This window comes from Cydia splendana, chromosome 12, assembly GCF_910591565.1.
Source record: "Cydia splendana chromosome 12, ilCydSple1.2, whole genome shotgun sequence".
NCBI classification, from domain to species: Eukaryota; Metazoa; Arthropoda; class Insecta; order Lepidoptera; family Tortricidae; genus Cydia; species Cydia splendana.
Genome location: NC_085971.1, coordinates 7134150 through 7150161, shown reverse-complemented (window position 1 = coordinate 7150161; position 16012 = coordinate 7134150). Strand labels below are relative to the sequence as shown.

Here is a 16012-nt window from a genome sequence, read left to right as displayed (position 1 = left end):
ATGGACTCCGGGACCTCCCTAATAGGGATTGGCTCTGCTGGAACCGGGGAACAATGTTAATCACGAAAGGAGCTTCAACTCCTTCATCATCGTCATCAGATTCGTTTTGTCTTACTGTTGAACTGGTTATTTTATTTTGTTTATTTTAGTTTTTCTCTTGTTTTTAATCTAGAATATAAGTGTATATATAAATTTCTTTTGATTAGTTTTATAGGTTAGTTTAGATTTAGTTGTTTTTATAGTTTTAAATTAATGATCATTTATTTCTTAGCTTTAAGTGTAAATAATAAGGAAAATATATTTAAGGAAATAGAACAAAATTGTAGGTAAAGTTTCACTTACCCCTCTGGGGACATAATAGTTTCTTCTGCAGAAATTCTTTATCAAAAGGTTGAGGTCTCCATACGATATAGGTACAATTAATTAAGTTCAATAATTGGATCCTGACGTTTCTTTGTACGATGGCATTGCGGTAATTGCAATGATCCCTTTGCCAAAGCACGGGCCTGACGAAATAAGTGATCGTAATCAATGTTTTCCATAGTTGCACATTCACTTTTAGTTGAAAGAATGCTAAAAGATGGACGCCAGGAAAATTATGATGAAAAGGCGCGAAATTTTGGGGAATTGGCGCAGAAAGTTGAAATTATGATCAAATGATACGGAAGATTAATTTTGTTTTTTATTTTGTAATTATAGCTTTTTTTTGTCATAGTTATAAGTTCTAGCAATAAGTTTATTAGCATTAGAGGAAATAAAATACAAAAATAAATTGGTCAAAGTTTTATTTTTAATCTATCACGTGTTCACTGCCAAACAACTAGATATCACAATGTGAAGATGCACTGGATGACGCAAATGCATCTACTTCGCGTGTTTGAACCCCGACCAAGCGTCGACGTTGTCTGTCGTCACTGACAGTCCACGTACGTCAATTGTTGCAGCCGGGCGTCCGCGAAAACTTGAAAAATGACTCGTGGTGTGATAATTAACGGCAACAGCCAAAAATTGCGAGCACTCGAGCACAGGGGCGAGAACATATTACCTATCACAACTAAGTCATTTTAAAATTATATAATGCGTAATTTCATTTAATATCTATTTTTCTTAAGTATTCCAAATTGTGATTCCATTGCTTTATCTAAATAACTTTAGCTTGACATTACACAACTATTTATATAAATTTACAATACATGTCGCGGTTGCTTTGAACGCTTGATTTGATGTTTAAGTTAAGAGTCGATGAATATCGGAGCAGGCGGAACTGTCGCGTAGCGCTTTGACTTCGTGGTAAAGGCCATTTAGCATTCGTCCATATTTATCATTCATCTATCGGAAAATAGTTGTTATTCATGTTAAATGATTTGTAATTATTTTGGTGTGGTTAGCGGGGAAGCGGGATGTGAGTGAGCGAGACCACAGATATAAAATCTAAGAATATGAGCAAGACAGTTGGATCGTAGCGGGCAGAGAGGCATCAGTATCTTTGAATCGGATAAGATTTTCCAACACTAAGTTACGGCCTTAATGTCATAGTAGATGATTAAAAGTCGGCACGTTTGGTTCCAATACAAATCGTGATATTTATTTCATCTAGTGTATATATTATGACTGTATTCTGGTCATATAATAAAAACTAGCAATAAGGTTGTAACCCCTCAGGTATTAAAGTCGAGAAATTTGTACAGTTGGCAACTATGTCATTACAATATTAGCATACCTACCTATATTGAATATAATTTACAAATGTCTAATTAAAAAATTAAAATTGTTCGGTAGTTGTTATTAAATGAATTATTTTCTACTACTGATTCTAAATGGGAGTTTGTTTAAAATTCTCATATAAATTTCCAGAAACTTTCGCGAATATTTCTGCACTTTAGGGAATATTCTGCAATTTGCACATTTTAGTAGACAACTGTACTTTGACAGAATGTACTCGCGCACAGTGGCGGATCTGTGGTTTTGCCGTTCTAGGCCGGGTTTAGGTAATTGTCTTGGGGCAAGTCCGCCACTGCACACATATAATTATATACTTGATCCTCTAACAGGGAAATTTAAAAGAGAAAATGGTATATGTTAGAGAGTGATACAATGTAAAGTAATTTTGTTGCAATAAATTATAGTAGCCTAACTACTAATTACTGTACATCATTTAACTATTATGGCATGTTTAACTGTAGTCAGTAGATGACATTATGTAGGACATTTGTCATATAGGTATGTTTTCATTGTTATGGATTTTGATTAGGAGATGTAAATACATACGTTCATTAATGAATTATAAATCTACCGAATAATTATTTATGGTTATTTGAAACGAATTCTCTGAAAGTAAATGACTTTGGTAATGTGAGATTATTAGGGCAAATAGTAAAATCATTGGTTAATGATTGTCATTGTGCAATTATATTTTAAGTATTTTCTAGTATATACAAATGTACGACTTTAAGTTATTCATATGCATATATGTTTTGTTCTTTATGATTTAGTTCCGCTTAATTGGTTGCAAATCAATAATCGTTATAATGATTGGCTGATGCGTTCCATTGTATTCTATTGTTGATAAAATTTAGTAAAATTTTATCAATAATAACTATCTATTTTATCTTATTTACTATTCATAAATCTAGTATGGGTTGCAATCAGTTATAAGCTGAGAAATTCTGATGTTTTGAAATGTTGTTGTGAGAATATGTTTTGATCATTTGGTAAAGTTGTAGAATCAGTCCTAGGATGTCTATGAAGATAAATCATTCTTTGGTCCACCTGCACTTTGTGTGTTGTGATGCTGAGTGAGTGATAGTATGTTCATTGTATTAATTGAAAAATTCATGCAATGCATATGCTGGCCTTCGAAGCATGGGCGAGAGGTTTGTGTGTTTTCTATTTCCGGGACAGACTTGTTTTGTTTTGGAGAGGATGAGGACGCGGAGACTAATTGATGATTTGACTTTGTCCTTGTTTTTCATAGGTAATTTAACAGTACTGGGTTATATCTTGGTAGAACACAGTATTGTGGACAAATCGGGGTTTTAATATAGTATGATTTTACTTGAAAACAGGCCGTAGTGTAAATGCTCGGTTTTCAAATTAAGTTACCGTAGCTTAATTTTTGCGTATTTAAACATTTAGACTAGAACACAATTGGGTTTTTGTTCGCGAAATTTGGGTCATTTTTATTTTCAGAAATACTATGATTCTGATGTAATTCACAATAGCATTTTATGAGAAAATTGTTAGGGTGTGAAATAGTTGTTTAGTTAATCAATAAATTTGAATTATTTGTATAGAATTTTAAGAGTTTTATCCACCATTTGAGTGGTATCTATTGAATTCTGTATTTTAAGTAATAGGGAATACATCGAGTTTGGAAACTTGTGTAGTGGATTTCTTGTTTATTTTCAATTAATATATTAAGTAAACGAGTTTTCGGACGCGAGTATTACATACATGTTAAGAAAAACAAAATGTTAATAATTGTTATTGTAAAGATTGAACTTTAGGGGTTTTGCGGGATTTTCATATTAAGGGGTGGTCAATTAAATGGTTAATGGGAAAATATATAATATAATTTTACAGTTCATTTAAAAAAAAAAATGTTTTCTGAGAGTTATAAATTAAATGGGAATTTGTGTGTTTAAGGAATTTTGTTAAAACTGACCAAGTTTTAATGATTTTGAGTTTTCAAACGAAATAGTATGTTTGGCAATGAAAGAGAGAGCGTATGAAAGGTTCAAAGGTGATGAATGAATGATGACTTACATGAGATGATGAATGTTATTTGAGATGATGAATGTATATTTGTGTGTAATGAAATGAGTTTTGTTTGATGACACAAAGTTCGGAAATGTGGTCTCCGAAGTTATGGATATTTCAAATACTTGAGCTTAGGGCTGGGGGGGAGGGGTTTTGTGATGGGATTACAATGATCATTGTCAGGGAAATCTTGATGTTAGGAAAGGTAAAAGGATACCAGTTTTAGGTATATTTCTTTGGCAATGAGACACATTACAAGTTGCAAAAATGAAACTTACACACCCGTAATCTGCCTCGGCGAAATCAATGAAAGATAATTTGAACTTTCAAGTGTTTAGTAATTGATTTGTCTGAGTTTTAATATGGACATCACGCCATAAAAAGTGACACTGGTTGATTTGGGGGAGAGTTGCGGGCTGGTTGTTGGTCCATGGGAATATTATTGTGGGAGGTTATATACAATAAAAGGAATAGTCATTCTTGGAGAAGACTGCCTTTGTCTCATCGCTAGTTCGGACAATGTGAGCGAGATATCTGTATGTTAAAAAAAATTAGCTTAAGGATATCAAGCGAGTGGGCAGGAGTAGTTCTATTAGAGATTACATGGCCTCACAACCCATGTACTTCATCTGGGAGTGGAAATTCTGGCTTCTTTGCAATTCTGACTCATGAAACTAATTAAACCTTAAAAGTCCATGATTTTTTCCTCTGGGTTAACTAGTGATACTGAGTAATGGTCATTTTTTACATATCACACTATTGTTTTCCTCTGTCTGAAGTTGCAGTCAACTTTGTGATTGATGGTGGTTCAGGTAGGGTGAAAATTACACCTGGTGGGTGAAATATCTATAACTTTATCATTTTTGGGTGTGGATTGTTCTCTGGTTATGGAACAAATGTTCCATGCTCGGCGAACAACTCCAAGAGGGCGGCTGTAACAGTACGAATGACCTCTGTCATCGTTTGTTAAAATTACGGGCAATTAATTACATATAGGGTAGCTTTTGGATGGATTAAATTAGTTGGGAAAACAAAATACTCATAAAGTTGTTCTCTGATTTTATTAACTAATGAATTGGAAGCATAATTGTATACATAAGAGGCTTTAGATTGATGAGGATACCTTTCAGTTATTTTATATGTAATATAGCAAGCAAAGGCAGATATTTACTTTAAGTAGCGAGCATTTACCATATTAAAAATAAAATGAACAAAGAAAAGTTTGAATGTTGAAATTTGTGGTTAAAAAGAAGTTATTGTCATTAAATATTGTTGTAAGAAATAAGATCATATGCCTAAGGAATAGTTTTAGCCATAATTAACAATGGAAACATAGGAAAACTTAAAGAAAAGCTTGTAAATAGTTGGCTAGGTGAAAATTGTATACTACAAAGGCAAACAGAAAAACTAATAAAAATTCTTGATATAAATGTTAATTAATGCTATAGAACAATAGAATATTTGTTAAAAGTTAGTTTTAGTCATATTTTATAGAGAAAATAATGGTAAATTTGGAAGAAATATATAAATAAGAATGTTCGGTTATTTTGTTCATAATTGTAAAAGTAAGGAAATATGACTATAGCAGACTATTGCAATATATTAATTAAGTATAATTACATCAGATTTCGTATTGAAATTCATCTAAAAAGCAAGTATTTAGTTTAAAATACTGAAAAATAATTTTCCAAAGGAAAAATTTCATAATTGAAATTCAAAGGAAAATGAACCTTAATCTCAACAAAATAAGGTTCTAATTTGCTTTCACTCTAGTATCGAAAATTCGAATTAAGATCGGTAGAAAAAGACAAGTATATGAAAATGAGACAGAGGGGACGAAATGGACGAAATGAACGAAATGGACGAAATGGACGGCGAGTACCATTATCTGAGAGTATAAAAGGAAGAGCATCACCAGAGGAGAGGCATTCAGTCTACAGCAGCGGTCCAGGGAAGAACTCCTAAGAAGAAAGAAGAGGAAGCAGTCAAAGAGCCACGGAGCAGCCAAAGGAGCAGTTGAAGAAGCCGGGAATACCAGCGGAGCCCGAGGACATCTGTGGAGTCAAGATCGCCAGCGGAGCCCTACGGAGCCCTACAGCGGAGTCAAGGACGCCAGCGAAGCCCTACGGAGCTCTACAGCGGGGTCAAGATCGCCAGCGAAGCCCTAAGGAGCCCTACAGCGGGTAGACTTCGCCCAGCGGGCAGTCGCCTCACCGCTCCGGGTAACGAAGCCCTACGGAGGAGCTTCGGACAGCGGAGTCAGCGGGTAGACTTCGCCCAGCGGGCAGTCGCCTCACCGCTCCGGGCAACGAAGCTTCAGTAGCAGAGCGACGGCTACTAGATCCGGAGCTTCGAATTCCAGTTTAGCCTCGAGAACTTCTGTGAGTGTTTAAATATTTTTCATATTAATTTACTTAGATATTTCTACTACAACTAAATAAATAAAAGTTGAATAAAAGTAATAAGTTCTGTGGAACTTTTCTGGTTAAAATGGGAATCAAATAGCAGATTTGTAGCAGTATCAAAGTATTTTTCTGGCTTAGCGAAAGTGATAAAGTATGATTGATTGAAAAGGATCAGTAAGTTAAGAATAATTGACAGTATGAATGCATGAGCAATATTTAGAATGCCCAAGCTTTCCTTTTGAGAATAAAAGCATAAGCAAATTGAATTTATACAAGTATAACTAAGTTTCAAAGAAATTTAAGAATGGATTTAGTGAGAATAAATTGTTTTTACTCAAGCAAATTTGAGTACTAAAATTGAATAAAATTGGACTAAAGCCTTATTTAACATGAAGGTTTCCAACTGGTGTGAAATAATGCACTAGAACTCTATTCAATTTCCAAATTACAGTGCATCAGATAAGCAGAGCAAGTCTGAAAGATTACTGTTGGAAATCCCATTTGTAATCTGTGCATTATACTGTAATGAGAGATTTTGGAGTTTGAATGGAATAATTTATATTATTTATTTAATTTTATTTGGCTTTATTCTGGTTTAGGTTTGCTAGATAGATAGAATATTTAGAAGCAAGTAAAAATATAGTTTGGGAGTTCCATATCAGAATACTACTGCTTAGGTAATTTACAGGGGCTGTGACAACATGGAACCTTCGCCCCTACAAGACTTCAATTTAAATGATTCTTTTTATATTCAAATTAAGTAGAGACACATAGCTTGCAATTTTTATGTACAATAGCTTTGAATTTGTTCATGAGTTTAAAATTTTTATGAGCTTTAGATTTTCGTCTAATCACGTTGATAGGCATACTGGAGAGTTTTCTGGTGGTCTCTTTCTCCCAGTCAAGTAGGTTCCGAAACCACAGTAAAGGCTTTTAGGATAAGGTTAAGCAGGTAACATCATAGGGCTAAAATTAAACAAACTAAAACAAAACTCCTCAACCAAAATATCTAAAATCAAATTTTAGTTAATAAATGTCTTAAACCTTATTCTGTTGTTTGCTTTAATAATGCACCTCTCTCTCTCTAAAGTACTTGAGTTACTATTTATCGCAATGTAGGTTCCTACCACTTGATCACAAGCCTGGCCGATTTAGTTTGTAAGATAAGCCACACACGCATGAAACTCTGGACCTTCTGGGAATTTTTATGGTAAGTAATTGGTAAAGTTTTAGGTTAACTTTCAAATGATTTAATTGGTGACGATGGGGTAATCATTAGAATATTGGGCCGTCATCGTTTAGTTAGAGGAATTGTAAGGGGGGATCGCTTCAATATGTCAGTGTCAAATGTGACGTTTCTTCAAACAAAAACGTCACATTTGACACTGACACATCTACCTAATCCATATCGTTTCTAGATCTATTAATTGTCGTATCTTAAAGTTCGAATTGGGCCGTTAGAAATTGGTGTTTTACTAAAATAAATACTACGAAACCGTAGTAAATACTACGAAAATAAAGGTTTTAGATTTAGAGCGTAAATACCTATAATATTTTTATGTACCGCAAGGCCAAGGTGAGTTTAAATTATTGACTACAACATTATTATAATGACACATCACATCACAATATCAATTCTAAAACTATGAGCTCACAAACATAGGCATTCTTTGCCAAGGTCTTTTGGTACTATTCAAATTTTCGCGCGTTTTATTTATGCGCATATTATTTATGCGTATAAATAGTATGAATTATCATCTTATACTTGGTAGAATTACATACTATTAATAGAGTAAGTAAGTATTACCTTATCTCCTTTGTCACCTTTCGTAACAGCTTTTGATCCTAAAAGTGAAAGCACACTTAACCATTTATGTCGTGGCTTAATAAATTTTACCTTCGTACTTTTTCACTGAAAAAAATGTCCACCGCGCGATATTGCTATTATGTACACTACCTGTGAAGAGACGGTACAGGGGGGCAATTTTTGAATTTCGATCGCTCGATTTCGTCACTCGAAAATCGGTGGAAAACGGCGAAATGCTAATTTTTGAAATAAGAGCGATAGAATTTTGGAATCGAGTGGTTATCGACCACTCGTTTTCAATTCTATTAGTAGAATTTTATATGCCTAATAGTAGAGATATTATTGAACGAAATACACGAAATCGAGCGATCCAAATTCAAAAATCGGCCCCCAGAGCTAAAAAAGTTGCCCGATTCCATCTGACGTAGATGCCGAAATATGGCAGGACAGTTTTTGGCCAGTAAAAACTGGGCGTTCATTAAATTAATTTGACTGCGTTCGTACTTTCTCAGTTGTAAAAAAAATGAGGTGTTAAGTTTTAACTAAGTATATTCGTAACGTAAATAAATGATGCTTATGAACTCTCGAAATAATTGGACTATAATTACCAGAAATTAAAGATTCCGCACTATCGGGAATATATCCGCCTGGCACAGCGGGGCCTGGGGGTCCTGGAGATCCGCGTTCACCTGATCGAAACAGCAATAACATGTAATTAAAAATAATAGTGATCTCTTTCAGACTTCTAGGTTTCTACCCTGTGCCTGTTAGGACAGCTGTTACGGTGACCTGGTCTGACATTTAAAAAAAGAACCTAAATACATCAAAAACAAAATGCCTGCTCTATGTATGAGAGTGACACATGATATATTAGATGATAAAAGTGCAATCATCACATCCGTATTATGCAAAATAAACATGGCCCTATTGGCCCTTTTATCATTTTATCAAAATCAAAAAGTTATTCCAATGGTAAAATACGCAAGACCCCGTGTTAAAATATACCTTTTTCACCCTTCTCCGCCGGCCTTCCATTGACTCCTGGTATCCCGGGCCTGCCGTCGAGTCCGGGGTTGCCTCGGTCACCCTTGAGCCCGCGATCGCCTTGTGGCCCTGGATGACCCTAAAAAGTTAAGCACTAGGTTTATTATTACTGCAATATTTTAGAAAAGGTCAATACGGGTAAGTGTGGCATAAGGGTAAGTGTGGCTAGCCTTCACTTGGGGCCTAGCTGTTTACTGTTTACACATTGATTAGTGTTTGCTACTTGCTTCTCCACAATTATTTAAACACTAATCAATGTCTTGTGTAACTTGTGTTACAACGCGTTTGAAAAGTTTTATACCACGTTTATTGTTCTCTGTATCATTTTCTATCGAATAGGATTTTTTTAAATACATTTTTCGTAAATAAGTGCTACTGTCCGCTTTTTCTTCGATTTGCCCCATAGTGCAACGTCAAGAGCATGATTCAGTTTGTGATTAAAATAATTATTTTTTACCTGTTTTACCTGTACTAATATTACAATGAACAGATTACCCGATCTCCCTTTGGTCCATTCAGCCCCGGCTGTCCTCGTTCTCCCTTTGGCCCTGCGAAGCCACGCTCTCCTTGTGGCCCCGTTGGCCCCATCTGGCCAGCGTCGCCTTTAGGGCCCGGCGCACCTGGTCGACCTATGGCTCCACCATAGGAACCAAGGAGGGATTCCTATAAAAATTATCATAGAGTAAACTATGCAGAAACCATGTTAAACCTAACATGAAACTTAAAAAAAACTAAATACTCATTCGCCCGTTGAGTAGTAATGAATGTGGCGCTTGCCATTGAATATGAAGGACCGCCTGTACAAAACTTGATGAAACTTAGGTAGCAATTTTAACACTGCACTGGTTGATTCATTACGTAGAACTCGACATAAACTTCCTCAAAACTGGTGAGAGAGTGCTTAAAGTAAGAGAGAGACCAGTAGTGGTGAATTTAATACCCGTAAATAAAATAATAACTAATATCCAAACTGGGCTTATTATCCAAGTTTATTTATCAAGAAACCATAAATGTTTATAAAATTATTATACAGTTCCCAACAATAATTCCAATCCGAGCATGAAAGTCAAGGCTAAGCAAATTAAACATTCAAATAATATTCTTCTTAGAGGCCTGAAATTAATAAGAAACATCACTTTTCGTCAGGTTAACTGTCCCTCAAAACTTTGAAGATAGCAGAGCGACAAACTTCAAATTATTTTCACACAATACACATGGAAAACTTCCACGATCCAAATTTCCATTATCTAAGTAGATATAAATCAAGGACTAAAAGGACTTTCAGAGTTAAACAGAGTCCTCGGGCATTTTGTTTGTGAATGAAAGAGAACTGTCTTCGAAAAAGCCATTCGTTTCAGTTGAAAACCTATCTCGTACAACAATGTGACGGAAATCGAGGGGTACGATCAATTTTGTTTGGAACTGTCACCACCATCAGTTGAGATGTTTGCTTATGGAACACCATGGAAATTGCTTCTTTTTAACAAGTATTGATTTCTATATACAGTCGAATTTCTAACTTATAAAAATAAGTCATAAAATCTTTATCACAACAACAATACTGTTATAATTGAACAGCGCGTTATAAAACTTTCTGTATAATCGACTTTATTCTGCTTGTACGAACATAGGAAATCAAACTTATAAACGTATAAACCATGTGTCAATCATAAGCTTGAAGTAATTTACCTGTAAGGGATATACTTCGGGGAAAGTAAACCTCGCAGGTAAGAAAATTCAGTGGCAAAATGTTTGGAGTTATTGTAAAGTTTTGAGTGGGACGTCGTTGTCTTCACGCATGAGTTAATTTAGAGGGTTCAGTTAAAAGTTTAGAGTCTGTTTCCATCTCTGCGGTATTTTATAATGTACCTTCATGTTAAATATTTGAGCCTGGATAACTTGAATTACTTTAATCTTTTGTAATACAAAACGTAAAGTAACTGTGAGAGTTCAACAGTTGTTGACGTTCATTTTCTCCATATTGGAATGAACCAGCAGATATAAGAATAATATAATATAATATGATAAGAATAATATAAGAATAAACGTAATCGTTTTCTCCATTTGTCTCTGTGGATACAAACATAATTAAAAAATAAACATTAGGGTATTATTTAATATCGATTTGGGTATATTTTACGAAGGCTTTCATCATACAGTTTTTAAGAAATAAAAATATTGAGTGAACATGTCTGTAACGGTGCAGCGAGAAAGTTAGGGTTCAAGTCCGTTTGTTGTATGATTGTCACACTCAGGAAAGACGCAGAATCTTAACAGAACCCAGACTAAAAAGTTTCTACCCATTTATACTCTTAACAACCTAAGTCAGCATTTGTTAGTAATTCTAAACTAGTGCTTAAAGCATAATGGATGCATTACATCTACTAGGGGATTCCCCAATGTCTTACCTTGTATATGGGTCGAGGTTTCCAATTTGACTATATAAACAGAAATGAGTAAGCATGAGAATGAGTTACAATACTTATGGCAATAAATAATCTAAATACGACCAGATAATGCAGATATTTATGGTTTCAAAGACTTGAAAAACTATAATACATAAAATAACAGTACTTAGATACAATTTACGAAATTAGGACCTAAATTTGAAATTATGTTTGCAATATAAACCAATATAGATACATTAAACACATTGTAGATATTATATTGTACTCGTACATATGAATGATTTTCATTTATTACCTACTTAACTAGGTTAGCAACTAGCGCCAATTTCTTTCTTTTCTCCTATAAGATAATATATCCTAGAAGCAAGTATTATTTAAGGCAACACTCACATCAAAATTACTGTAATCGGAGGAACCTGGGGGCCCAGGAGGGCCGGGGGGGCCGGGGTTGCCAGTTCTTCCATCCACACCAGGTTCTCCTTTAGGCCCCAGCTGGCCCTCTGGCCCGCGAGGGCCTGAATCTCCCCTGTCACCCTTTTCTCCTCTTGGTCCAACTGGTCCCCGCTCACCGGGCATTCCTGGTTGACCCTGAAAAGAATACGGGATGGCGTCATAATCTTATAATACTACCTTAAAAATATTGTCAAATTTACTCGGATCACTCAATGGTAGTACAAAAATTAAGTCGACAGCCAGAGACTAGTAAATATGTATAAAATACTGACAACCTTCATAAAACACCGCGATCCTCGCGTGCCTTTTGACTATTTTTCCAGTTTAGCTTTATACTTCTAAAATATAGAGACAATAAAGGCGAGAGGTGTTCAGATAGTTGTGAGCACCTTGGCCGCTCAGACACATTCGGCGAGTGTACCATTAGGCGTAGGTATTAGAGCTAACCAATTATTGAGGCCCTGACTCTACACAGTGTCTTACAGCGATAAAACGAATGAGGAGTCTTACTGTTTACTGCATAGTTTTCGATAACCACCACCACCACTACCACCTTAGTACTCACCCCAATACCTGGCGGGCCGGTGCGTCCATCAGCACCGACCAAACCAGGTGGACCTGGCGGGCCCTGCAGCTCAGGCGCAGTTTCTAACAGCGACAGAATCGTCGAGGAGTTACATCCACACTGGCCGAGTGATACGTAGTTCTCACCGAAGATTTGCTGGAAATAATATCATAAGGTTTAATTTTGGGTTGCGCAAATTTGATCATAGATTTTAATTTTGTTCCCAGCTTATAATGTTGAAAAAAATAGTTAGGTATGCTAATGCAATATTTTTTTTATTGCAATTTCCGATTTTGTATTTGTACTTATAACGTTGAATCTGAATTATTAATAAATAATGTGTGCTATTAATATATCCAAAACCTGCTAAGATTATTACCTTTACCGTATTCCTCTGCATAAAAGTGAGCATGAAAAATGAGAATTCAAAAGCATTTTCTCTCGCAAAGTCTTACACAGCCGCAAAGTATAATTGTCAATCATCCAAAGTTGTAAACGGTACCCCAAATAATCCAATAACGTGAAAAAGTTTAAAGAGAAACCCGTTTCAATTACGGACCGTCGTATAGGAAGGAAAAATATGTCGAGGAGGTGGCGGGTTCGGCAAATACGATTACTCAACATCGTTGGCGCTATTCTATTGAAAAGCTCCCTTAGAGAAAATCAAATGAATCGATATCCCCTACTGAAATGTTGGCTGGGCGCCAAGAGCTTAATAAACTTTATTACGACAGGTCCGTCCCAATTTACCGGCAGTGTCGACGGCGCTAAGTCTACCAGAAAAGTCAATAGTTCAATCAAAAAAAGATTGATGACACTCAGTAATGTGAAGGGGTCTTTGCATTGGTCCGTTATAGAATTACGAGTACCTACTGGTTCCATCACGGTTCCATCGTGCGAATAAATTTACATATTTTTTTAGACCCTTACATTTTTCCTATGGGAGAGTTTTATATCCGGAAAATGTTATGTGGAACTCCGAAAAGTAACAATATAGTGCGAGTAGGTACGTCTGATAAAATCGAATGTATTCGTAGAAAACAGGTTGGTTATTGGACATCTACATAATGTGACGTTATCTATGAAAAGGGACCTTATTGTCGATGGTGCATACGCCATTATTAACGATGCTAAATACAATAAATACAATGCTGCAAAATGAGTTTGTGGTGAAATGACAAAACACGTCCCCATTCTTTATTCATGTTCTCCAACATATAACGAAACCAGTAATTAATTATCAATTTTTTTGAACCAATCTCTTCTCAGAAATTAGAAGGTGTGGTCAATTTTCAGCACTTTGAAGGCCATTTTCTCCTAACAGGTTGAGTTTGGGCAGCTAAAAAAAAATGGCTACAAATATAATGACCACCAAAAAATACTTTGGTACCCTAAATAAAAAAATCATGCTTACCAGAAAAAAATACTGAACACCAAAAAAATAAGGCCTAAAAATACAAAAGTACCACCGTTTTAATTACGACTGCACTTCAAATTGTATTCAAATACCAAATATATTGAATGATCACCAAAAATCATTAATGATCACCAAATCTTGAAGACCAAATTAATGCGATATTTTCACCTAAACAAACCACTATGATTACCAAAAAATGTATACATATTACCAAATAAAGTAAAATGATGCCAAAATTACTAGCCCCCTCCTGGTCAACCCCCCGTACCCCGCACCGCATACCTACCTAACCTACTTTTCTAGTAGCATTTCGTTATGCTACTAGAAAAGTCGATTAAACTGCTGCTATTAGTTAAGTGGGTTAGGTTAGAACAGCGATCCTCACAGAACCGAACTTGTATCAGATAAGTGGGTTAGGTTAGGTTAGAACTGCGACCCTTACAGAAACGAAATACTGCTAAAAAAGTGGGTTTGGTTAGGTTAGGTTAGGTTAGGTTAGGTTAGGTTAGGCTAGGGATTGAACTGCGACCCTTACAGAAACGAAATGCAACTAGAAAAGTGGGTTAGGTTAGGTTGGACCTGCGACCCTTATAGAAACTAAATGCTACTGGAAAAGTGGGTTAGGTTAGGTTTGAACTGCGACCCTTAAAGAAACGAAATGCTACTAGAAAAGTGGGTAAGAATAGGTTAGGTTATGTTAGGTTAGAACTGCGACCCTTACAGAAACGAAATGCAACTAGAAAAGTGGGTTAGGTTAGGTTGGACCTGCGACCCTTATATAAACTAAATGCTACTGGAAAAGTGGGTTAGGTTAGGTTTGAACTGCGACCCTTACAGAAACGAAATGATACTAGAAAAGTGGGTAAGAATAGGTTAGGTTAGGTTAGATTAGAACTGCGACCCTTACAGAAACGAAATGCTGCTAAAAAAGTGGGTTAGGTTAGGTTTGAACTGCGACCCTTACAGAAAAGAAATGCTACTAGAAAAGTGGGTTAGGTTAGGTTTGAACTGCGACCCATACAGAAAAGAAATGCTACTAGAAAAAGGTAACGAAGTGAATTAATTAATTTAGTAGGATAACGATATATTAAATATTTGCACATTTTTAATTAAAATGTGGTTACAATTTTGGTGGTCATTTACTATTTTTGGGTTTAAAATGATTATTTTGGAGTCATTTGCTTTAATAGGATAGCAAGATGTACAAATTTGGTTATCATTTCTCATTAAAATGGGGTTTGAAATTTGGTAATCATTTACAATTTTTGGGTTAATAATGATTAGTCATGGTCTAATAAAACATGGTCTTCCATTCCCAGAGTGACACGCGATTACGTCACAATAACATTGCCACTTTATTTCAACATAACATGTTACATGGGTACATTATACCTATGGTTAATAAGTTAAAATATTTCTTTATAATTTTATAATTTTCATTTATATGTATTTTAGCTTAAATTTTACAATAACACGTCATTTTTAATTACTCGTTAGCAATATCTTCCGATTCACGAAAGAAATTTCAGACTTTCGGGTAATTCTGTTTATACTACTGGTACCACAGGATAGCGCTGTGGACATTTGACAATTCGGATCTAGATAACTTCATGCCCTGACCGTCATCATTGTCGAACGCGTGTTAATTGTTATTTCCTTCTCGCTCAGTGTCAGCAGTCGCAGTGTTTTCCAAACTTTTCACGTCGTAAGCTTGGTAATTAATGTGTAACTGTGAATTAGTTTTTTAAACGTTTGTCTTGTATAGATAAATAAAGTTTAATTTAATACATTAGATTTGTTTTATTTTACTATGTTTCTACATGAATAACTTAAAATTAATGCCGTTAAAATAATTTTCACCGTTGGTTAAAATTCTCCCACATTTCAAAGTTTGAGAACCTGTAAACAGCATGATGACGTAGGCGCGTGTCAGTTAGGTCATACGCGAATCTCGGAATGGAGTACCAGGCGGAGTATATTATTATACCATGTGATTAGTTTGGTGTCATTTCCTTTAATATGATAGTAAAATGTAATAAATTTGGTAATCATTTCACATTAAAATGGTGTTATAATTTTGGTGTTCATTTATTATTTTAGGGTGGTAAATTACATTTTTTTGGTATTAAATTTTACTAAATCTAATGATCAGTT

General features: G+C 35.2%; 1 protein-coding gene and 1 long non-coding RNA gene across 2 annotated transcripts in view; one reads left to right on the top strand and one right to left on the bottom strand.

The window, feature by feature from the left end:
- LOC134795393 (uncharacterized) overlaps nt 1-16012 on the top strand; it is a 548375-nt gene that overhangs the window by 334536 nt on the left and 197827 nt on the right. The window lies entirely within an intron of this gene.
- The window catches only part of LOC134795386 (collagen alpha-1(IX) chain-like), a 215548-nt gene that overhangs the window by 22208 nt on the left and 177328 nt on the right, over nt 1-16012 (bottom strand). Inside the window, exons 9-15 of the mRNA XM_063767220.1 lie at nt 12821-12835; nt 12442-12597; nt 11814-12011; nt 9511-9678; nt 8977-9094; nt 8580-8660; nt 7972-8009 (exon numbers count right to left, since the gene is read on the bottom strand). Of these exons, the coding sequence (XP_063623290.1) occupies nt 7972-8009; nt 8580-8660; nt 8977-9094; nt 9511-9678; nt 11814-12011; nt 12442-12597; nt 12821-12835 (774 nt within the window). The remainder of the gene's footprint in view (nt 1-7971; nt 8010-8579; nt 8661-8976; nt 9095-9510; nt 9679-11813; nt 12012-12441; nt 12598-12820; nt 12836-16012) is intronic.